At 33.4% G+C, this 22,425-nt stretch overlaps 5 protein-coding genes across 7 annotated transcripts; all 5 read left to right on the forward strand.

Moving 5' to 3' along the window:
* Positions 1 to 2,639: 2,639 nt before the first annotated feature.
* Positions 2,640 to 3,759, forward strand: LOC120260271. The gene is made up of 3 exons (XM_039267710.1): positions 2,640 to 2,690; positions 2,980 to 3,220; positions 3,494 to 3,759. The coding sequence occupies exons 1-3, from the start codon at positions 2,640 to 2,642 to the stop codon at positions 3,757 to 3,759; spliced, it is 558 nt and encodes a 185-aa protein (XP_039123644.1).
* A 1,839-nt stretch (positions 3,760 to 5,598) lies between these two features.
* LOC120260272 (uncharacterized mitochondrial protein AtMg00820-like) lies at positions 5,599 to 5,926 on the forward strand. Its single transcript, XM_039267711.1, has 2 exons — positions 5,599 to 5,790; positions 5,846 to 5,926. Exons 1-2 carry the CDS (start codon positions 5,599 to 5,601, stop codon positions 5,924 to 5,926), a joined length of 273 nt encoding a protein of 90 aa, XP_039123645.1.
* Positions 5,927 to 6,430: 504 nt separating this feature from the next.
* Positions 6,431 to 6,838, forward strand: LOC120260273 (secreted RxLR effector protein 161-like). The gene has a single exon (XM_039267712.1). It carries the CDS (start codon positions 6,431 to 6,433, stop codon positions 6,836 to 6,838), a length of 408 nt encoding a protein of 135 aa, XP_039123646.1.
* A 3,843-nt stretch (positions 6,839 to 10,681) lies between these two features.
* On the forward strand, positions 10,682 to 16,219 carry LOC120261688 (beta-1,3-galactosyltransferase GALT1). Of its 3 annotated transcripts, XM_039269668.1 has the most exons (9): positions 10,682 to 11,014; positions 11,989 to 12,110; positions 12,282 to 12,817; positions 13,333 to 13,565; positions 13,665 to 13,946; positions 14,185 to 14,313; positions 14,402 to 14,581; positions 15,386 to 15,493; positions 15,598 to 16,219. In XM_039269668.1, the coding sequence occupies exons 2-9, from the start codon at positions 12,040 to 12,042 to the stop codon at positions 15,808 to 15,810; spliced, it is 1,752 nt and encodes a 583-aa protein (XP_039125602.1). In that variant the 5' UTR covers positions 10,682 to 11,014; positions 11,989 to 12,039; the 3' UTR covers positions 15,811 to 16,219. The 3 variants fall into 3 exon arrangements, with proteins under 3 accessions (XP_039125602.1, XP_039125600.1, XP_039125601.1); XM_039269666.1 differs by having other exon boundaries at positions 11,989 to 12,817; XM_039269667.1 differs by lacking the exon at positions 10,682 to 11,014 and adding an exon at positions 11,875 to 11,895 and having other exon boundaries at positions 11,989 to 12,817.
* A 1,783-nt stretch (positions 16,220 to 18,002) lies between these two features.
* On the forward strand, positions 18,003 to 20,971 carry LOC120260557 (probable glucomannan 4-beta-mannosyltransferase 11). Its single transcript, XM_039268053.1, has 11 exons — positions 18,003 to 18,041; positions 18,383 to 18,486; positions 18,565 to 18,866; positions 18,968 to 19,066; positions 19,145 to 19,397; positions 19,467 to 19,577; positions 19,657 to 19,793; positions 19,898 to 20,011; positions 20,093 to 20,292; positions 20,381 to 20,575; positions 20,663 to 20,971. Exons 2-11 carry the CDS (start codon positions 18,459 to 18,461, stop codon positions 20,826 to 20,828), a joined length of 1,605 nt encoding a protein of 534 aa, XP_039123987.1. The 5' UTR covers positions 18,003 to 18,041; positions 18,383 to 18,458; the 3' UTR covers positions 20,829 to 20,971.
* The last annotated feature ends 1,454 nt before the right edge of the window (positions 20,972 to 22,425 follow it).

Raw genomic sequence — 22,425 nt, forward strand, 5'->3', positions numbered from 1 at the left:
TATATGTTATAAGCCGAAGTCGAATTTTAACAAGTCAAGCTCAAGTTGGTCACGGATCACTTGATTAATTGACATCTCAAGAGTCTAACGACTCTAACCTCATGTATTGACCCAACCTATTACATTACATGTTAATTAAATATATTCAAATGTGCACGAGATTGGTTCGGCAAGTTGGTATTCAAATTTGACTTTAACTCTTTTATATATATATATATATATATATATTATTTGGTATGTGGCTTTATTTCATGTAGCAAACTAGATATCAAATATAAATATAGAAACTAAAATTTTAACTTTTTTAAAAACTATGGGCTAATTTATTGTTAACTATCTATGATTGTGACTGAAAAGTCTTGAGTTCGAGCCTCTAAAATTACAATTTATTTTTTGAGTCTTTTGTGAGAGTTCTCCCGAGTTGCATGACGGGTCATTTGCTTCGTCGCTTATTGATATTCTTAAAAAAAAAATATTTATTTTTTATAGTTGATTGCAATTCTTTTAAATATTTTATTACAAAGACTTGGCCAAGTACAAATTTCAAATCCATCCATTTTATTCATATATATTTAAATATTTCCCACGGCCTAACAGGATATATATATTTTTTTGGTACACTCTTTAAATTTTGGATTTTGTATAAAACTTTACTCATTTTAGAAAAAATAAAAATTAATCTATAGTTTTATACATTTATATGTTGATTTTTTAAACAATAGAAATATATAAGCAAATAAAAACTCTTCGTAATAGTTTATAAACAAATATAATTTGGGTTTTTTTTCCCTGTATACACCCAAAAAATATATGTTTTCGTGCCTATAACCTAAATAAAATTAGAATTGCATATATACCTTTTTAATATATATATATATATATATATATATATATATCTTTAATACATGGTACCAATCATCTATGACATGGATAAGCAATCTATGAATGGCGTAACGCAACATTGGATTCATTATATATGGGAGTTAGTCATCTACGAACATTCGTAGATAAATAGCACATTCAGTCAATTTGAATCCACTATCAAATTATCCATTCTTGCACAGTACAAAATAATGTACAAAATAATATAATGTGTAGTATTTTGATATGAATTGTCCGATTATCGTAGAACGTCCACAATTAAAGTTTCACCTATATTATATATATATATATATATATAGTCCACGAGTATCACACAATAATAAATTCAACCAATAAAAAACTTTTTAAAATACCTAAATAATCCTTATTGTTTGAAGACAATCTCTTTGAAATAAGTATATGACATAATTTTTTTAAGGGTATATATATATACATATATACAAAAATATGAATTTAATGGCCACCAAAAAGTTTAAAAGTTTGTATGTATAGATTTTTATTTTTAAATATTTAATAATATATTTTAATAGTGTATTCAAGAAAATCAAATTTTGATGGATAGATATGATTTAGTTTAATTGAAAGTATACCCATAATGCCTCAATTTCTTTTGTCATATTAATTAAAAAAAAATCATATAACTTTTATAAGGGTATATTAGTAAATGTCCATTTTCATATGAGTATGCAGCTTTTTGATGAACACGTTAAAGTAAAGTCTAAGGGAGCTTTATTAATCACGACATAAATGAATAGAATTAGTGTAATTAATAAAATTATTAAGTAAGTTTAGAAACACAAGGCATCTAGCCTTTGAAAATGTCTTCATAGCATAACTTTGTTTCCTTCTTTTACTTCCCTTAATTTAATGGTTCGCTTTATTAATAGTCAATAAATAATGAATTATTAAGTAGAAAAGCACATCATCCCTAATAATAATAATAATAATAATAATAATAATACAAATATTGATGTAGAAGCGGCTCATCAGTCATTAATCTCCAATTATTTTTATTTTTTGTTTTTTCTTTTCATATAATCTTATGTTTGTGTTGTGATTCTTCCTTTCATGAAAAAGATTCTCAAAATATTCCTGTTTATCAATAAATTATAAACCATAATAGTTGTAAATGCCCAAACTCCTGTTTTTTCACAAATAAGCATCATACATCATAAATTTTTATTCTATTTTTTTAAACAAATACAAATTAGCCAAAATATCCTCAAATGACGAGACTATTTATAATGAAAATAAATATTACTATAATTCTTTTAAGTATTAACACAATGAATATTAATAAATCACATATAAGCATATAAGATAAGAACTACATACAAATTTTATTTTATTTTGTGTAACCGGATTATTTTCTCTTGAAATTGTTTCTAATAGATCATGTTCAGAAGTAGGATGTATGCGAATGATGGAGAAGCTATAGCTAGCTTCTGTTTTGAGTATGCATAAAATGCACGTCTACAGTGTTGGGTCTTATCTTAATTATCGTCTTTAGCATATAGTCTTTAATTGTTGCTTATCTAGCTATGACCTTTTGCCACGTGGGTGTAGATGGCTCATGTCTTTATATGCTTGTGTCTTTTGCTCTAATGAAAGCAGCTTCGGTTGAGTCACTTACTCTTCTATGTAATACACTTCATTGCACCATCTTATCTATCTCAACCAAGTTAATACTGCGACTACGATCCAACGGTGGTATCAGAGCTAGGAACTTCTCTTCCTGTGTCGCCTAATGGCTGGGAATGGAAATACTGGGAGCTCTTCCTCCCCCACTAATGCTCCTCGTTTTAATGGTGAAGATACAACCTATGGAGCTTGATGATGGAGACTTTACTCCTTTCTAGAAAGCTTTGGGGAGTAGTTAACAAAGGTTTTACTAAAGAAGACAATGATGCTTAGCGTCTTAAAGATAATATCCAAAAGAATGCCAAAGCGTTGTTTCTAATCCAACAGACGTTGGATGAAAAGATCCTGATTAGGATTTCAGGAACAAAAATAGCGAGGAAGGCATGGGATATTCTCAAAAAGGAGTATCGAGGGTGTTCTAAAAGCTCAGCTGCAAAGCTTCATACTTATTGACAGGAGTACGAGAACCTTCAGATGAAGAATGGCGAGTCGGTGCAAGACTACATAGGCAGAGTATTGACTTCTGCTTATCACATTCAGGCACTTGGTGAAGAACTTGATGAGAATGTTATCGTTGGTAAGATCCTTCATAGCTTCTCACCAAAGTTTCGTCATGTTGTTTCGTCCATAATAGAAGCAAAAGACCTTTCTGTACTCACAGTCGACGATCTCAGCGGGTCTCTAAAGGGGCATAAAGGTAGGCTTGACCTGTAGTCCTATCCTATTGAGGAGAAGGCTTTCCATGTTAAGCCCAAAGCAACTACCGAGAGATCTATGCAAGGGAGAGACAGAGGTCGCGGGGAAGCTAGAGGATGCTTTCGAGGAAGAGGGAGAGGACGAAGCTCAGAACCTAGGAATAAAAATATTCAGAACCGGTAAAACAAAGCCAATGTGCAGTGTTTCAATTGCAAGAAGTTCGGGCACTATAAGTCCCAATATTGGTATAATGAAAAGGTTGTAAATGTTGCAGAAAATACTAAAGTAGAAGTCACAGATCTCTTCATGGCAAGCAGTGGCTCAGGCGTTGAGCATAAGGACATCTGGCTACTTGATAACGGATGTTCAAACCATATGACTGGGAGCAAAAATATTTTCAAATGTCTTAATGAATCTATAAACCAAATGGTGCTATTAGGAGATAATAATATGATGAAGGTGGCCGGAGTTGTCATTGTCATTTTCAGATCAAAGACCGGGACACTGAGGGAACTAAAGCATGTACAATATGTACCCTAGCTCATTCACAATATACTGAGCATCGGCCAACTGTTGGGCTCTAGGTACATGTTGTTGTTTGGTAACGAGGAATGTGTTATTAAAGACAGAGACATAGGGTGTTCTGGCACGTATTCGCATGTATCAACATTGGCTTTTTCCTTTGTCGGTTGATGATGTGGGATAGGGGTGGCAATAATTTGTCCGGGCTCGCCGGCCCGATTTTGTCCGGCCCGGAATAAATCGGGTTTTAAATTTCTTATATATATATGATTGTTTTTTTATTTCTTATATATATATATATGATTGTTCATGTTTTTTTATACATTTCAAGCCCAAGCCCATATTTTTCTTATATATATTTTTAAATTTCTTATATATATCCGGATAACCGGGCCTTTGTTCATGATTGTCATTGAAATGTATATTAAATGTCCGGATTTAAATGTATATAGTTTAATATTAAAATTAATTTTAATTGTATATTACAAGATTCAAATAAAATTCGGACATTCGGACAACCCGATTTTGAAAAAAAACCGGGTCTAGGCAAGTCACACTTGTCCGGATTTAAAACCGGGCTGGGTCCGAGCATCAAATTTAGTTACATATAATAGTAGTTGTCCGGACCCAGTTTTGTCCGGACCCGGATTTTTGTCACCGTAATGTGGGAGCTGTGCATGTTGTTGTTTCTAAGAATGACCAGTCAAGTCTATAGCATGAATAGTATGGTCACATAAACTTCAATAGGTTGCAGCAACTTTCTAAAAGACAACTTGTTCTTGGTCTTGCTGAAATCTAACCCGGAGAGCCTTGTGAGGGTTGTGTTCTCAGCAAGCAAACTAGGCTTCCTTTCCCGAAGATGAGTGCATGGCATGCTAAGCATAGTTGGGTTTCATGCTTTTCACTGAGGTAACTATTATTTTATGCTTTTCACTGAGTTGGTCCAAGCTGATCTCTGCAGGCCGATGCAAACCAAAAGCCACGGAGATAACTATTATCTCATGCTTTTCACTAATGATTGTACGAGATATAGTTGGGTTTACTTTCTTCATACCAAATCCCAAGCTTTCCAACAATTCAAAGTCTTCAGGAGTTTTGCAGAGAAGCAATATGGGAGACCATTAATGGCGCAGCAAATTGACCGAGCAGGCGAGTTCACATCCAAACAATTTTACTCTTACTGTGAGGAGTTTGGTATTAAGCACCAGCTCACGGCACAGTATACTCTAGAGCAAAACGGGGTTGCGGAACATAAGAATAGGACCCTTGTAGAAATGGCACGTTGTTTGTTGAAGCAACGAGGATTACCCACTGATTTATAGGTAGAGGCCATTGTTACTGCCGTGTACATGCGGAATAAGTCTCCAACTAGAGCACTTGAAGATTGCATGCCCTATGAAGCCATCACCAACACTAAACCTTCAATGAAGCATCTCAGAGTCTTCAGATGCTTAGCATTTGTTTATATAAACTCCCAGCAACGTACCAAATTTGATCCAAAGTCTGAAAAAAAGGGTCTTCATTGGCTATAGTTGAGAGTCAAAAGCTTATAAATTCTTGGATCCTGTGATAGGGAAGGTCTCTATGAGAAGGGATGCCACATTCCATGAGAATAAAAGGTGGGATTGGACCAACAATTCTAAACTTGCACCAACTAATGAGCTGAATATTGATGGAAAAGTAGGGGTCTCTCACAACAACACTGAAGGAAGCCCATCAGATGTTGAAGAATGTGACCTATCAAGTATTAGATATAGGAGTTTACAAGATGTGTATGATTCATGCTCTTTTGCCCTTACCATTACTGACCCATGTTCTTATGATGAAGCAACCCATCAATAGGATTAGAAAGCAGCAATGGATGAAGAGATCTTATCTATTTTGAAGAATGATACTTGGTTTCTAACAACGCTTCCTGTAGGAAAGAAGGCAGTAGATCTTAAATGGATATACAAGTCCAAGTATTACTTTGATGGATCTCTGATCAAGAAGAAGGCGCATTTAGTTGCTAAAGACTACACTCAAATACATGGTGTAGGCTTTGATGAGGTATTTTCACCGGTGACTAGGATGAATACCGTGAGATTTTTCATTGCTGTTGCAGCTTAAAACAAGTGCCCAATCTTTCAGCTGGACGTTAAGTCAGCGTTTCTTAATGGATAGCTCTCAGAGGAAGTATATGTAGCTCAACTAGAGGGCTATGTGCATCTAGGTGAAGAAGAGAAAGTCTATTGATTGAAGAAAGCGCTCTATGAGCTTCGCCAAGTACCAAGAGCATGGTACTCCAAAGTTGATAGTTATTTCACACAGTTGGGATTTGTGTGAAATCTAAATGAGCCCATTGTCTATCGAAGAGAAAGACAAAATGCTGATGTTTTACTACTCTGTGTGTATGTCGATGACATTCTATACATGGGGTCCTCGATGCCATCATTGAAGAACTTCAAGGAAAATTTGATGAGAGACTTTCAGATGACAGATCTTGGGGTCATGCAATATTTCCTAGGCTTGGAAGTCATGTAGATGAATGATTCTATCACAATATGCCAAAAGAAATATGTAGAAGACCTACTTAAAAGGTTTGGAATGTTCAATTGTAGAAGCTATATATACAACACCTCTAAATATAAGTGAGAAGCTTCAGTTGTGCGATAGCTCTGGGAAGGCTGATGAGAAGTAGTATAGACGCATGGTGGGTGGCCTCTTGTATCTCACTCATATGCGACCCGATCTCACATTCGCAGTTAGCTTGGTTTCTCGTTACATGCAAAGCCCAACCAAGCATCATATGGGATCTGTGAAACGAATATTTCATTATGTATCTAGTATAGTCAATAAGGGTATTAGATATAAATATGTCAAGAACTTTGAATTAAAGGGATATGTGGACAGTGACTGGGAAGGATGCGTTGATGACCGCCAGAGCACCACCAATTGGGTCTTCGACTTGGGCTCTGGCGCGATCGTCTGGAGTTCCAAAAAGCAAGAAGTCATAGCACTCTCCAGCACAAAAGCAAAGTATGTGGACATGACTTCAGCTGCGTGTCAAGCCGTTTGGATGAGACGCTTGTTGGTCGACTTGGGTGTTCAACAATAAGGTCCTACTATAATCTTCTGCGATAACCAGTTTGCCATTGCCATTACTAGAAACCCCAAGCTGCACGGACATACAAAGCATATAGATGTGCGTTTCCACTTTATCTAAAATCTTGTTGCTGATGAGATGATTGTGTTAATTCATTGTTGCACTAGTGAGCAGCATGTTGATGTGTTCACAAAAGGTCTGCCGGCCTCCAAGCACGAGTATCTCTGCACCTTACTCGACTTAGAAGACTTCTGAACAAGGGGGTGTGATGGATCATGTTCAGAAGTAGGATGTATGCGAATGATGGAGAATCTACAGCTAGCTTTTGTTTTGAGTGTGCATGAAATGCACGCCTACAATGTATGGTCTTATCTTAATTGTCTTTAACTTGTAGTCTTTAATTGTTGCTTGTCTAGCTATGTCCTTTTTGTCACGTGGGTCTTAGTTGGCTCATGTCTTTATATGCTTGTGTCTTTTGCTCTAATGAAAACAGCTTCAGTTGAGTCACTTGCTCTTCTTTGTAATACACTTCATTGCATCATCTTATCTATCTCAACCAAGTTGATAATATGACCACGGTCAACAGTTTCTAGATAAATAACCATGTAAATTTATCTTTATAAATTTTAAAAAATCTAAATAAAAATAAAAATATCTCATGAGAGATTTTTGTTAAATATCATTTCAAGTAGAGATTTCCAAAACACTTGTTTTTTTATTTAAAAATCTCATTTGTTTTTTTTTAAATATCTTCATTCATTTAAAAAAAACACTTGTTTTAAACTATAGAAATATATAAGCAAATAAAAATTCTTCATAAGAGTTTATGAACAAATATAGCTTGGGTTTTTTTCCCCTGTATACACCCAAAAAATATATGTAATTGTGCCTATAACCTAAATAAAATTAGAATTGCATATATATCTTTTTAATGTAGGTATATATATATTTAATACATGGTGCCAGTCATCTACGATGTGGATAAACAATTTATGGATGACATACGCAGTATTGGATTCATTATATATGGGGGCTAGTCATCTATGAACATTCGTAGATAAATAACACAGTCGTTCGATTTGAATCCAACGATTGTCAAATCACCCATTATTGCACAGTAAAAATTTATAATATAATGTATAGGACTTTCATCTGAACTGTCTGATTTCCGTAGAACGTTCGTAATTGACGTTTCACCTATATTTTATATATATATATATATATATATATATATATATATATATATATATATATATATATATATATATATATATATATATTATTGCACGAGTATCACACAACAATAAATTCAAACAATAAAAACTTTTTTAAAATACCTAAATAATCCTTATTGTTTCAAGATAATCTCTTTGATATAAGAATTTGATATAATTTTTTAAGGGTATATATATATAATATGAATTGGCCACCAAAAATTTAGAAGTATGTGTGTATAGATTTTTATTTTAAAATATTTAATAATGTATTTTAATAGTGTATTCAAGAAAATCAAATCTTAATGGATAAATATGATTTAGTATAATTGAAAGTGTACCCATAATGCCTCAATTTCTTTTGTCATATTAATAAAAAAAAAATCATATAGCTTTTTGATGAGCTTTGTTAATCACGACATAAATGAATAGAATTAGTGTAATTAATAAAATTATTAATTAAGTTTAGAAACACAAGGCATCTAGCCTTTGAAAAGGTGCATATCTTTGTTTCCTTCTTTTACTGCCCTTAATTTGATGGTTCGCTTTATTAATAGTCAATAAATAATGAATTATTAAGTAGAAATGCACATCATCCCTAATAATAATAACAATAATTAAAATAATAATAATAATAATAATAATTAAAAGCACATCATCCCAATTAATTTTAATTTTATTTTTCTTTTCATAGAATCCCATGTTTGTGTTGTGATTCTTCCTTTCATGAAGAAAGATTCTCAAAATATTCCTGTTTATCATTAAATTATAAATCATAATAGTTGTAAATGCACAAACTCCTTTTTTTTCACAAATAAGCAGCATACATCATACATTTTTTATTCTATTTTTTTTAAACAAATACAAAATAGCCAAAATGTCCTCAAATGATGAGGCTATTTATAATGAAAATAAATATTACTATGATTCTTTTAAATATTAACACAATGAATATTAATAAATCACATATAAACATATAAGATAAGAGCCACATACAATTTTTGTGTAACGGGATTATCTTCCCTTGTGATTGTTTCTTGATAAATAACCATGTAAATTTATCTTTATAAATTTAAAAAAAAAATTAAAAATAAAAATAAAAATATCTCGTGAGAGATTATTTTTTAAATATCATTTTAAGTAGAGATTTCAAAAACACTTGTTTTTTTTTAAATCTCATTTGGCTTTTTTTAAAAATATCTTCATTCATTTAAAAAATCATTTGTTTTCCCTTTTTTTACAATTTTTGTTTTTTGCAAAAATAAAAACGTGCCATTTTATAAAAAATCATCATGTAATAGACAGATATGATAATACACCCAATGTGAGGTGAGGATTGAAATCTCATCACATCTCCAAATTTTTTTTAAAAAAATTAAGTCTTTATTGTTGTCGGCTGTGTCTTAGTTTTTCTTCCACATCTATTATTTTTTTGTCATTGAGTTTTTTTACTGTTTCTCTATGTTGTTGTTGACGGTTTTTTTTTTTTCAAATGAAATATTGTTATTTATTTTTAAGAAAAAAACAAAGAAAATGAACAATGAATCAGTGAAAAAGCCAAGAAGCATACCAGGAATAAACAGTAAATAGTAAAAGGGTAAATTGATTCATTTTAATGATTTCTGAAACATATCACTTTCATGTCTGTGAATAAAAACAACAAGAGATACAATTACCAGCTATGATGTGGTCTCATGTGGTGTGGACCAAGGTTTATAAATCACACACTTCATTTTTTCCCACCAAACAATTTGGTGTTCAATCACCAACATACATACAACAATTCTTACACTTCAAGAAACAAAAAGTAAATTAACCAGACCCAAGTCACCCAACTAAATCACATACAAAAACACTCAGGATTAACAGATAAAACTAAAGCATATTCTTATAAATACTATAAAAAATCAACGTCATTCATTTCATGTCCTATTTATAGATGAAGAGTACTTTGTTTGGTTGATTTGTTTTGTTTTTAATATTTATTTATTTATTTTAATTAATTTTAAACAGAGGGCACGCCAAGATGGTGCAATAGTGCCACATGTGTGACCGTGAAAACAGGGCCTAAACGCCGGCGCAAGACCAGCAATTTGAGAATATATAATGACAAATTGAAAGTTGAATCCCAAGCCTTGACTTCATAGCCTTATGACCATTGACCAACCTCCGTTAAAAAAAAATTTATTATTATTATTATTTCATAATTTTATTTAATTATAATTTTTTATTTTTAATGTTTAACGAGTTTGGCAGAGATAACTACAAAAGAATGGAAAGCTTAAACCTCGGAATGCATGGGCATGCACGTTCAGTAAAAAAAAAAAAAAAGTTTGAATTTTTAACATGATTCTTCTTCTAACTGTCAGTGATTTAGTTGCTTGTTTGCTTATGGTGATTTGATTTTCTGTAATTTATTTATTTATTTTTATTTTGTTGATTTGGTTTTGGTTTTCTTGGTAGTGGTGGTGATGTTGTTTGTTATATATAAATCTCTATATATATATATTTATTTATTTTTTACAGGGAGTCGGTGTAACCGAGAAAGGTAGGGTTTTTGTTCTCTTTGAATAATCAAAGTATTTTGTATATATATATATATATATATAAAAAGCAGCGTCAAAAGTGTTGGCCCTCTCTCTTTCTTTCTCTCTCTCGCGCTCTCTTTTCTCTCATTCGCTTTCTTTCTCTCTTCTCGCTCTGATTTGTTTTGTTTTTTTTTTCCAAGTTGTATTCCGTGGCGTACGTACATTTGGAGTATAGTCTACACGGAATCGGTCTTCGTTTCTTGGTTTCAATCCTTGTGGTCTTTCATCTGGTGTTCTTTCTTTCTGTTCTTGTGTCCAATGCCAGAGTCTGGAGTTGAGTTTGGATGAGATTTTGATGCGGAGCTTGCTTTTGAAGTAAGATTTAAGTTGGATCTTTCTCTGGAGCATGGTTGATGCTTTTGGATCAGCAATGGCGTCGCTTTGAGGTGGGTTTTTAACAAAAAGAAAAAAAAAATCGTTTTTTTTTGTGGGATGGTTTGCTTGCTTTGATTTTTAGTTTGCTTTAGGTTTCATGAGATCTTTTACTTGATTTATTTTAGGGATTTGAAAATTTTTTTTCTAGTATTTTTTTTTTCTTTGGAGTTAGTCTGTGTTTGCCGCGAATTTGTTAAAGTTTTGGGCTTTTGTAGTTTTGGTTAATTTGTTACTTCTTTCCTTCTGTCAATTATTTGGTGTTTCCTTTTAGGCTGTATGTCTTTGGGAGTTACCAAATTTATGAACTTGCGAAATTTAAGATGATACACTAAAACAATTGCAAGGATTAGGTTCCTTGCTTGGGACTAGCCCCCTTACTTTCTAGGATTTTTTTTTCTTGGTACTTTTAAAATATTGTGCTCTTTATATTATGTTTTGGTTGATCTTATTGGTTGCGGAAGGCTGAGTTAGTCCGGGAGTTTTTTTTGGAAGATCTTGACATATAAAGTTCTTATCTTGTTAAATTTATTTCTAAATCAAGGATTACTGACGAGAAAGAGGTAAAATACTGAAAAATAATTGGAAAGCTTTAGAGCAGCTAATTGTAGAAACGTTCCTCAGGTTGATTAAATTCTCGGGTAGAACTGTAATGATTGGTTCTGGGTGCATTTTCTTTGTGTGCTCTGTATGGGGTACAAGAAAGTTAGGACTATCTTCTCATTCAAATCGGATCATGCTTTTTTTAATGACACTTGAGCTCTTCATAATTGAAGCTGTTGAAGATTCTTGCACCCTGAATAGATTTGTCTCTGTATTGTGAGGTGACTTCTATTGTGATAACTATATGATTGTTTGTGCAGATGCAATAATTTCTGCCTGGTGCTAGAGTTTGGTATACATCTTCATAATTGTTTGTGCAGATGCAATAATTTCTGCCTGGTGCTCATATGCATGCTAAATTGTTTCTTTTCAATTCCTCTCTCAGGTTTGGTTTCATGAAGTTCAGTGTGTAAGAGTTAGATTGCAACTGCTCTGAATGAAGATGAAGTTAAAGAGGTGGTCTGGAGGTGCTGTAATATTTTCCTTATTCATACTGTTAGTTCTCAGGTATGGGATAATAGAGAATCCTTTAGCGGAAAGGTCGTTTAGGGGTTCATTCTCTCGCAATACTTCTGACCATTTACAATGGGTTGCTGTTGCCGATCCACCATCAGTTCAAAATCCAGAGAATGGGTCTCAAGTAATTTCAGCCGATAACTTAGTCTCCAATCTTTTTAGTTTTAGAAATTTCTCCCAAGGAGAGCTACTGGCTTTACAAACTTGGAACCATTTTGAGCACCTGATTACCCATGCTCAAGGGTTACCTCATGCAATTGAGGCTATCAAGGAAGCCGGAGCTGCATGGAAAAAACTTATGGTCTCGGTTGAAGATGAAAGCCTTAGCGCTTCAGGGAATGGAAGCGCCCATCAAAAGGCAAAGGAGAAGCAGTGTCCTTATTCCATTAAAAGGATGAATGTATCTGAATTTGATAATGGAAGTTTTAAGTTTAACATTCCTTGTGGACTGGTTCAAGGTTCTTCAGTTACTTTTATTGGTACTCCTGACGGCCTTCTTGGAAATTTTCGGATAGATTTAACAGGAACAACAGTTCCAGGTGAACCAGATCCTCCAGTTGTCCTGCACTACAATGTCCGACTTCATGGAGATAAAATCACGGAGGATCCAGTGATTGTACAAAACACATGGACTGCAGGAAATGACTGGGGTCCAGAGGAGCGTTGTCCTTCTCCAGACCCTAAGGGGATTAAGAAAGGTACTGATTCCACAAATGCTATAATTTTTATCCTTAGGAAGTGATCTTGCTTAACTGATTTATGTTTATGTGGAATTTTATGTCCTATTCTTTACCATAAAATCCTCTGCTTTATTGCTCAGTTTACTTCAAATTGCTGAAGTCCTCTTTAGTTTTTATTTACATGCTGATGTAGTGGAATTAAAGGTGCTTACAGAATGTAATTTACCGGCTTCAATTTTCATTGGTTTCTCAATACTGCATGTGTGGGCTAAATTTAAATTCTAAACTTCCTCATTCAGGTCTTTATTCATTTAACATGTTATGAGGGTGCTTTAATGTCTTCCTATAACAGTTAACTTATTTTTTCTTATTTAATTTCTTAACTATCCTCATTTAAAAAACAAAAATGATATTGAACTCATGGCTATCTTGCCATAGGGATACTTGGTCTTTAGAAAATTGTGGGAATGGTCTCCTTGTATACTTGTTGGTTGTGAGCTTCTCTTATTTCTTTCTTTCTGTTATTGCTATAGTGGATGATTTGGAGCAATGTAGCGCAATGGTGGGCAAAGATGATAAAAGAGTCCTCGCATCTACGAGACATTTAAATGCTTCAAAACGATCTTCTAACAAAGAGGGGGCTAAACCTAAACAATATTTTCCTTTTAAGCAAGGATATCTTGCGATTGCCACCCTTCGTGTCGGGGTTGAAGGGATACAGATGACTGTTGATGGGAAGCACATAACTTCTTTTGCTTACCGAGAGGTGCTTTAAATGCCCCTAATTTGTTTATAATCATGCCAGCTCTCATTTTAATAAGGCCAATGTCATTTCAACCAAACATGCTTGAATTTTTTCTACCAGAGCTTGGAGCCATGGCTTGTTAGTGAAGTAAGAATTTCAGGAGACATCAATTTAATATCTGTCCTTGCAAGTGGTTTACCCACATCAGAGGATTTAGAACATGTGATTGATTTGGAGTTGCTGAAGTCCCCTCCTCTGCCCATGCATAAAGCTGTGGATCTTTTCATTGGAGTCTTTTCTACAGCAAACAATTTCAAGAGAAGAATGGCAGTCCGGAGAACGTGGATGCAATATGATGCTGTGCGGTCTGGAGCCGTTGCAGTTCGTTTTTTTGTTGGCCTGGTAAGAATTGAGGATTTGCTGATAAATGTTATAGCATTGTAATGTATTCCTGTTTGTTAGATTTAGTAACGCAGTTCAAGCATTGATTTGTGCAATGTAGGTATCCTGCAGTCAAACATTTACATAGCCCTTATTTAAATTAAATTTTTTTTTAGATAGGATTACTATGATATAGGATATGGTAATTTTGGAGTCCTGTACTTCTTGAATCAAGTAATGATGTTTTGGTTTGCCACAGCATAAAAACGAAATGGTGAATGAGGAACTCTGGAATGAGGCACGCACCTACGGAGATATTCAGTTGATGCCCTTTGTTGATTATTATAGTCTAATTACCTGGAAGACTGTAGCCATTTGCATTTACGGGGTATATTTGCAGCTCTACTAATTATGAAACAATAAGTTCGATGCTGTTTTTTGAACTTTCTAACTTTTGCATGGTGCTTGGTTGTCAGACAAATTCTGTATCAGCCAAGTATGTAATGAAAACGGACGATGATTCTTTTGTTCGTGTAGATGAGGTGCTTGCCTCTTTAGACACAGCAAATGTGACAAAGGGGTTACTGTATGGGCGGATCAATTCTGATGCTCAACCTCATAGAAACCCCGAAAGCAAATGGTTTATTAGCCCCGAGGTAAATGTTCTTGCTGTTTTTAATAAAAAGAGGTGGCTGACTCGTGAAGAATAGTTATCCTTCATGACATTTTTGATGTTTGATAGCCTTTTTTTTTCTCCAGTTTCTCATATTATTTCCTTATACTAATTGTTGCTTATACAACCTAATGGATAATAAATATGATTGCCCCTTATTCAAATCTGAGATGATGGCCATAAGTATTAATTGTTTTATTCGAACTTTGATAACAATGACATGGTCTGGTCTCTTCCTTCAGAGAGTTCCTAATTGCTATGATACATTTTCATTTTTTTGAAACCATTTATATCACATTTGTCATTCTTATTGACGTCTGGAACTACAAATGAACATTGATATTCCTGTCAGTTTGCCTTCAATGTGTAAAGTCATAAAAGAAACTAATTTCCTAAACTAAAGGGGATTAATCTTTGCAATTACTCTTTTATGATTTACCTTTTCTAATTGCTAAAGGAAATTATTATTGAACAATTCTTTTTAAGGATTTGTAATCTTTCATATTTGCTTTTAATAGACAGTTGATTAGGCTTCTAATTTTCCTTAGTTTTTATTTATAGTTGTTTCCTTGCATAAGGTTGTTACAATTGCCATTTAATGCTAATTGTATACACGTTGGAGTGAGAGAAAAACCTACTGCCATTGTATTGGTGCTCCCAGGATTCTCCTCTCCATTGTCATAGTTTTGGTGTTTGATAAATTCATTGCTCTTATTTTCCAAATATAATCACTGATTCTACAGTGAATATATATATATATATATTTTACTATTTATTTGTTTTACAGGAATGGCCTGAAGAAAAATATCCTCCTTGGGCTCATGGTCCAGGATATGTAGTATCAAAGGACATTGCAGAGGCAATCTATGAACTGCATAAAGAGGGCCATTTGAAGGTGAATATGCGCCTTTCGTTATTTCTTGATGTCCTTATTACTAGCTGTTAATAACTTCTCTCTACCTTGAAATCATTTGAACTTTGTAATGCTGTCAATTGTAGATGTTCAAGCTGGAGGATGTGGCCATGGGAATATGGATAGCGGAATTGAAGAAAAAGGGATTAGCCATTAACTATGTGAAGGAGGAGAGGGTTTATATCGAAGGCTGTGAATCTGGGTATGTGGTTGCCCACTATCAGGAGCCAAGAGAGTTACTTTGTCTGTGGGATAAGCTTCAAGACACCAAGCGGGCGTTGTGTTGCGGAGAGCCTTGAGACTCATTACACTGGAACAAACACATAAGAAGAAAATTCAAAGCTAGTTATTGAACTGGTTTTGGCTTTTCCCGGCAGCTGGCACCCCCGCGAGAGATTTTTCTTGTCTAACTATAGTTTTCCCTGAAAAGAATACGAAAAACCACTTAGGTTCTACTGATCACTGGAGATATGGCATTAACATGAATTCATTGTTCTTTGACCGGTTGTATAGGCAGCATTAGATTGTGGTTTTATGGTAGGAGACATGTAGTCTTCACCATACATGATATAGATAGAACTGCAAATTAGGCTTGAGTTTAGTGACTGAGATTACAGTAGTTTATTGAATGTAAACATCTCTTTATAGAAAAATGGCACATTCATTTACCACTTCTTTCTTATGTGAATATTAATTTTTGTTTCAATTTGTTCATATTGTCTTGTCTCATTTAGAACATGGTCCTTGCCATTAAAGGCACATGTTTCTGCAAAATTTACAGTTTTATGGTACATTTGATGTCATATCAAGACAAAGTGAAAAACAAAAGCTTCCACATAAATGCTTTGTTTGTTACTGTAAAAATGTAAAATCTTCAGATGGCTCCACCAGTTACTGTTATTCCTTGCGGATTAAATTTTTGATAGGTTATTAAGATTTTGTTTTTTTTTTTTTAGGTTACTAAGTTTCAATTTGGATTAAAACGGTTATTAAAATTTAATTTTATTTCTTCGGCAAATGACCCATGAGTAACCACATTTATTCAGCTGACATGTTTACCGGAAAAAATACAGTCAGCCTGATGATGACTCGTCACCAGACTGCCAGAGCGTCCACATCAGCATAACAAAACCCTAACTCTAACTCCTTGAATCTCCAAACGCGAGGGCCGCCGCCGCCACCATTTCTTCTCTTCTCCCACTGTTTCATTTCTGAGATAACCTTTAATGTTCATCATGAAGTTCTATTCTAATGTTCATTTTCTGTGAACATCTCATGATCATTATGAACTTCAAAGAGAGGGAATTTCAATCTCTATCTTGGAAAAAATAAATAAATAAAAAATAACTTTTCTCTCATTGTAAAGAACTTTCATTTCTGAAGTGTAAATTTAATGTTCATCCCGAATTCCAAAAAGGGAGATTTCTAGTCTCAAGCAAGAATATTTTTACAGATTGAGCTGTAAACATCTGCAGAAAAAGCAGAGACAAATCATAAATTAACTTTTTGACCTGCAACAGTGAATGAGCTAGGGTGAACGATGGAGCTCCACTCATTATCGGCGTCGTGCTCCTTGTTTATGTTAGAGCTAGGGTAAACAATGAGGAGAAGAAGAAGATGATGATTTGGCAATCTTTAACCAGCTTGGATTCCTCATATGATGTGGCAACCTGGTGATGCGTCATTATCAGGCTGACTGTGTTTTTTTCTGGTAGACACGTCAGCTGGATGAATGTGGTTACTCGCGGGACACCTGCCGGAGAAATTAAATTAAATTTTAATAACCGTTTTGATCTAAATTGAAATTTGGTAACCTTAAAAAAACAAGTCAAAACCTTAGTAACCTATCAAAAATTTAATTCCATTGTTTGTATGTATACATTATTTGTATGTAAAATCTCTGGAGCTGAAAAACCATGAAACATGAAATCAATCAGTCATTCATGCTGTGATAGCTAGCAAGGTGTGTGGCAAAGCTGAAAATTATAACTCTGATGGATAAATGGAGTGTGATTGATGAAAACAGGTTTCCAAATCACCAGCAAATATTTGTAGGCTGTCTGATCAATCACTTTTGAGGATATAAATCAGATAATATTCCAAGGAATTGTGATGTTGTGTTTATCTTGATCAGCTAGAATACAATTGTTTGTGCTTCTTCGAGTCTCAGAAATAATTCATTGAGTGATGGAGGAACCTTTGGATTCTGTTGTTCATCAAGAACAGAGATGCTTTGCTGAGACACATCAAATAATTTCTTGTAAGATTATTGTCATGAAAAGCTTTTTCTATTAATTGTTTTTGCTGCAGCAAATATGGTTGTTTGATTGCAATTAACAACTATATGTAACATTGGAAACCATGTTATGTGGAGCTTGATTAATTGACTCTGCCATGAAATTATTAAATTGATCAAAATAATTTCATTGCTTTACTTTTCTACAGGTGCTGAAAGCTTGGGAGAAAAAGAACAAAATCTGAAAGATTAAAACAACAACAGCAGCAGCAGCAACAACAGCAACATGTAAAGGTGTGATGATTGAATTAATTGCATGCTTTGCCAGTTTTGAATAAACATTACTGGAAATTATAAAGCTAATACATTGCAGTTCTATGCTTGAATTTGGAAAGAAAATGAAACTAGGCATGAAAGGTATACATTATACTTGAAAGAACATGATTGATGAACTATCTACTTGATTTAGAAAGTCACACAGCAATGACAATCATAATATTGTGATCATTAATGACAGCAAGGTCTGATTGTTGAAAACTGAAAAGACATGCTGGTCTGAGCAGACCCAATCAAATGCTCTTTCTCTAGTACCACTTGCATATAAAAACAGAGTATAAACCCTGAAAATAATGCAGGAATTGAACTAGCTCCTCAGTAACATTGCAGGGGTGGCCTTTCTCTAACCGCACTTGAACTCTCTGGTGTTAGAGAATGGCTACTACTGGAGCAGTGCAAAGAGGTACATACCTTAATTTCTTGAATGCATGCTCAAATAACATCAGCATGATATAGAAATTTGCTGGCCATTGCCATGCAGTGTATGAGATCCTCTTCTCAGTAGCCTTTGGAGTCCCTGATGAGGTAGTCTTCATATGGAGGAAGGTCAGGGAAGTGGTGCTAGTGCCAGCAATGAATATAGCAGTCATCATGTGCCTTATCATGTCGGTGATGGTCTTCATCGAGAAGTTGGTCATGGGTGCTGTCAGTCTTTATGTGAAAGTCTTTCATAGGAAGCCTGAGAAAATCTACAAATGGGAAGCTCTCAGAGAGGACGTGGAGATTGGCACTTCAGTGTTCCCCATGGTACTCGTTCAAATTCCCATGTTCAATGAGAAAGAGGTGTGTTTGCTTGCTTGCTTGTGAGAAGCTTGATTAATTAACTTTCATTGAAAATCAATGCTATATATATATATATATATATGTATTTAATTCATTTTCAGGTATATAAACTGTCCATTGAAGCTGCATGTAACCTGACATGGCCTTCAGATAGGGTCATTATACAAGTGCTTGATGATTCCACTGATCCTGTTATTAAGGTAGGATCCAATATGCACTTGCAGTGCAAGCATGAAGATCGACAAAAACTTGTATCTCTGAGATGTTAATTATGGCAGGGATTGGTGAGAAATGAATGCGAAAAATGGCTGAGAAAGGGGAAGAACATCAGGTATGAGACAAGAAACAACAGAAATGGATACAAAGCTGGTGCACTGAAAGAAGGAATGAAGTATAATTATGTGCAAGCATGTGATTATATTGCCATGTTTGATGCTGATTTCCAACCATCTCCTGATTTTCTCATGAGAACTGTTCCTTTCCTGGTTCACAATGATGATGTTGCTCTTGTTCAAGCTAGATGGAAGTTCGGTATGCTTTATACCTCTCTTCTCATTTAATTAATTAATACAGTGTGTCTTAGTACTAGTTAATTTGCAGTGAATGCTCGTGAATGCTTAATGACTAGAATACAAGAAATGTCAATGGATTATCACTTCAAAGTGGAACAAGAATCTGGTTCATCAACCTTTGCATTCTTCGGTTTTAATGGTATGTTAATTTGATTGTTTTATGACAAAGTAACTGTTATATGTTTGGATTGAATTAATTAAACTGAGTTACTAAACAGGGACTGCTGGTGTTTGGAGAATCAAAGCTATCGATGATGCTGGAGGTTGGAACGATAGAACTACTGTGGAAGACATGGATTTAGCTGTTAGAGCAGGACTTGGAGGTTGGAAATTTATTTATGTTGGTGACATTAAGGTATTAAAGATTTCACATTAAGCTAAATCACTGTGATAATTAGCTTGATTTACCAGTTAGTATGATTGATTTCTTTTCTGTTTTGCTTTGAATTTTTTTTTTAGGTTAACAGTGAACTTCCAAGCACTTTGAAGGCTTACCGATATCAACAACATCGTTGGTCTTGTGGACCTGCAAATTTGTTCAGAAAAATGGCCTGGGAAATTATACAAGCAGAGGTCAGTTTTTTCGTATTTTTTTCGCTTACATTGTTGTTAATCTAACAAGTTTTTCTCCTTTTTTTTTCTGTCAATCTGCAGAAAGTTTCATTTTGGAAGAAATTCTATGTGATCTACAACTTCTTCTTGGCTCGAAGAATTATATCACATTATGTCACCTTCTTTTTTTACTCCATTGTGATTCCACTGGCAGTTTTTTTCCCTGAAGTGCATCTTCCAAAATGGGGTGTAGTTTACATTCCAACAGCAATCACTCTTCTAAACTCCGTCGGTACTCCAAGGTTCTACATTTCTCACACCATTTTCCATAATCTTTATTTCGACAAAATTGAGATTAACTAATAACCATTCCTTAACATGAACACACAGGTCATTCCACCTAATTATCTTCTGGGTTTTGCTTGAAAACGTAATGTCATTGCATCGATGCAAAGCAGTTTTCATCGGTCTGTTAGAAGCAGGAAGAGCTAATGAATGGGTGGTCACAGAAAAATTAGGAGACATGTTGAAAACAAAACCAGACACATCTGTTACTAACAAATTTCAAATCAGGTTCTGGAAAAGGTGAATATCAAATTATCATCATTCTAAATCTAATTAAGAATTAATCATCTTGATTTCTATATATATATATGTACATTTTTCTTGCAGATTTCATGTTCTAGAGCTTGTGGTTTCAGTATTCCTCTTGATAAGTGCAAGCTATAACTTGATCAATGGAGGAGACAGTTATTATATGTACATAATTCCACAAGCAATTTCATTCTTTCTGGTTGGGATTGGTTATGTTGGCACTTTCATTCCAACAGATAAGTGAAAAATTGAAAAGCATCCTGTTCTTTGAAATGGTTCAGAGTTTATTGTATTTGTTATAAGGCTAGTTTGTGCACGTTGTTGTAAAATAATGTAATTGTGCTAATGTCCAAGTTCTTTTTAAATATCAAGATTAATAAATGTTAGTGTGTGTGTGTGTGTATTCAAATGATGGTGGTCAAAATTATTGTTGGCAAAGTAAATATAAAGAAAGGAAGGTGGCCTTGATTTATCATACAGGTTATAAAAATAAAGATGCCATGTTGCTAATAATGAAGGCACGGAAGTCAAACTATGCAACAGACATTTTTTTTCTTATTTTATTTTTCTTTTTGTAATCAACGCGGGGAAGTTATATCATGGGCATCCACATACCGGACGTAATAACTATCTTAATATATCTATATTTTTATCTTACATAAGTTAAATTTTGAATTTTTTTTTTAACAAAACACAAACACTCTACATAAAAAAAAAAATCTGATGTTAATAGATTAATGAGTTGTTGACTAATTAAAAACTTTTTCTACTTATTTCGCTCTAGCAAATTTTTTTTTTATGTTTTTTATTTTCATGCCAAATGAAGCGTATAAACATATAAAAGAGTGTATTATTCATTTATTTATTGTATACCTTCCGTGAGATTAATAAAATATTAAAGTCCAACTACAAGAAAAGAGAGGTAAGATTGTTACAAAATGAGATGGTGTACTACTCACATGGCCAAACATTAACAAAACTAATTTCACATAAAAACAAAAAAATAAATTTATTTTTTAAAATTTATTTTCATAAAGTTACTAACTTCAAATGAATTATTTTTTTATACCCAAATCAATCCTATGCTGTTTTTTCTTAAAAAAATTACTCATGGAGTAGTAGTCAGTGCCATTTAAAAATATCACACTAATTTTGTTTTAAACTTCTCAAACATTTTTTAAATTACATATTATTAAATATATCAGGGTTATATTACTTTACTCTTCACAATGCCATTTATTGAGCTTTTATCTAAAATAATACATATTTTGACGCTTGGAAAGTGTATGGTAGGGGACCAGACTTATTTTAATAAATTTAATTATTGAAAAATATATTTAATAATGAATTTCAAACGTAATTCTCTCTATTATTAAGATTTTTTTTAACTCTATACTCGTTATCATCCAAAAACAAATTCTAAAATCTGTGCATAAATAATTTTGAGAATTTTATAAAAATAAAATAAAATTATAAAATAAAAATAATTATAAAAAAACTTTTTTTATATAAAAATAATTTATTTGAATATTTTGGGTTGATAGCATCTTTCTACTCTATGCATGATAGCAACGCATCTTTTTAGTATATATAAAATTGATCATATGTCTATAACATGAAATAAATGCTGCTTAAGATTTTCGTAAAATCCAACTTAAGGAGTCACTTCTAATCATAAAAAAAAAAGTTTCAACTTTTACAGGACCTATGACTGCAACATTTAATTAATAGTTTATTTGTTATATTCAAATAAATAAATAAAAATATTGAAAACCATTTAAGCTAACATTAAAAATAATAAAAATGAAAATAAAAATTGAAAAAATAAAATTAGGCGTTTC

Source organism: Dioscorea cayenensis, chromosome 5 (genome assembly GCF_009730915.1).
Source record: "Dioscorea cayenensis subsp. rotundata cultivar TDr96_F1 chromosome 5, TDr96_F1_v2_PseudoChromosome.rev07_lg8_w22 25.fasta, whole genome shotgun sequence".
Classification (NCBI taxonomy): domain Eukaryota; kingdom Viridiplantae; phylum Streptophyta; class Magnoliopsida; order Dioscoreales; family Dioscoreaceae; genus Dioscorea; species Dioscorea cayenensis.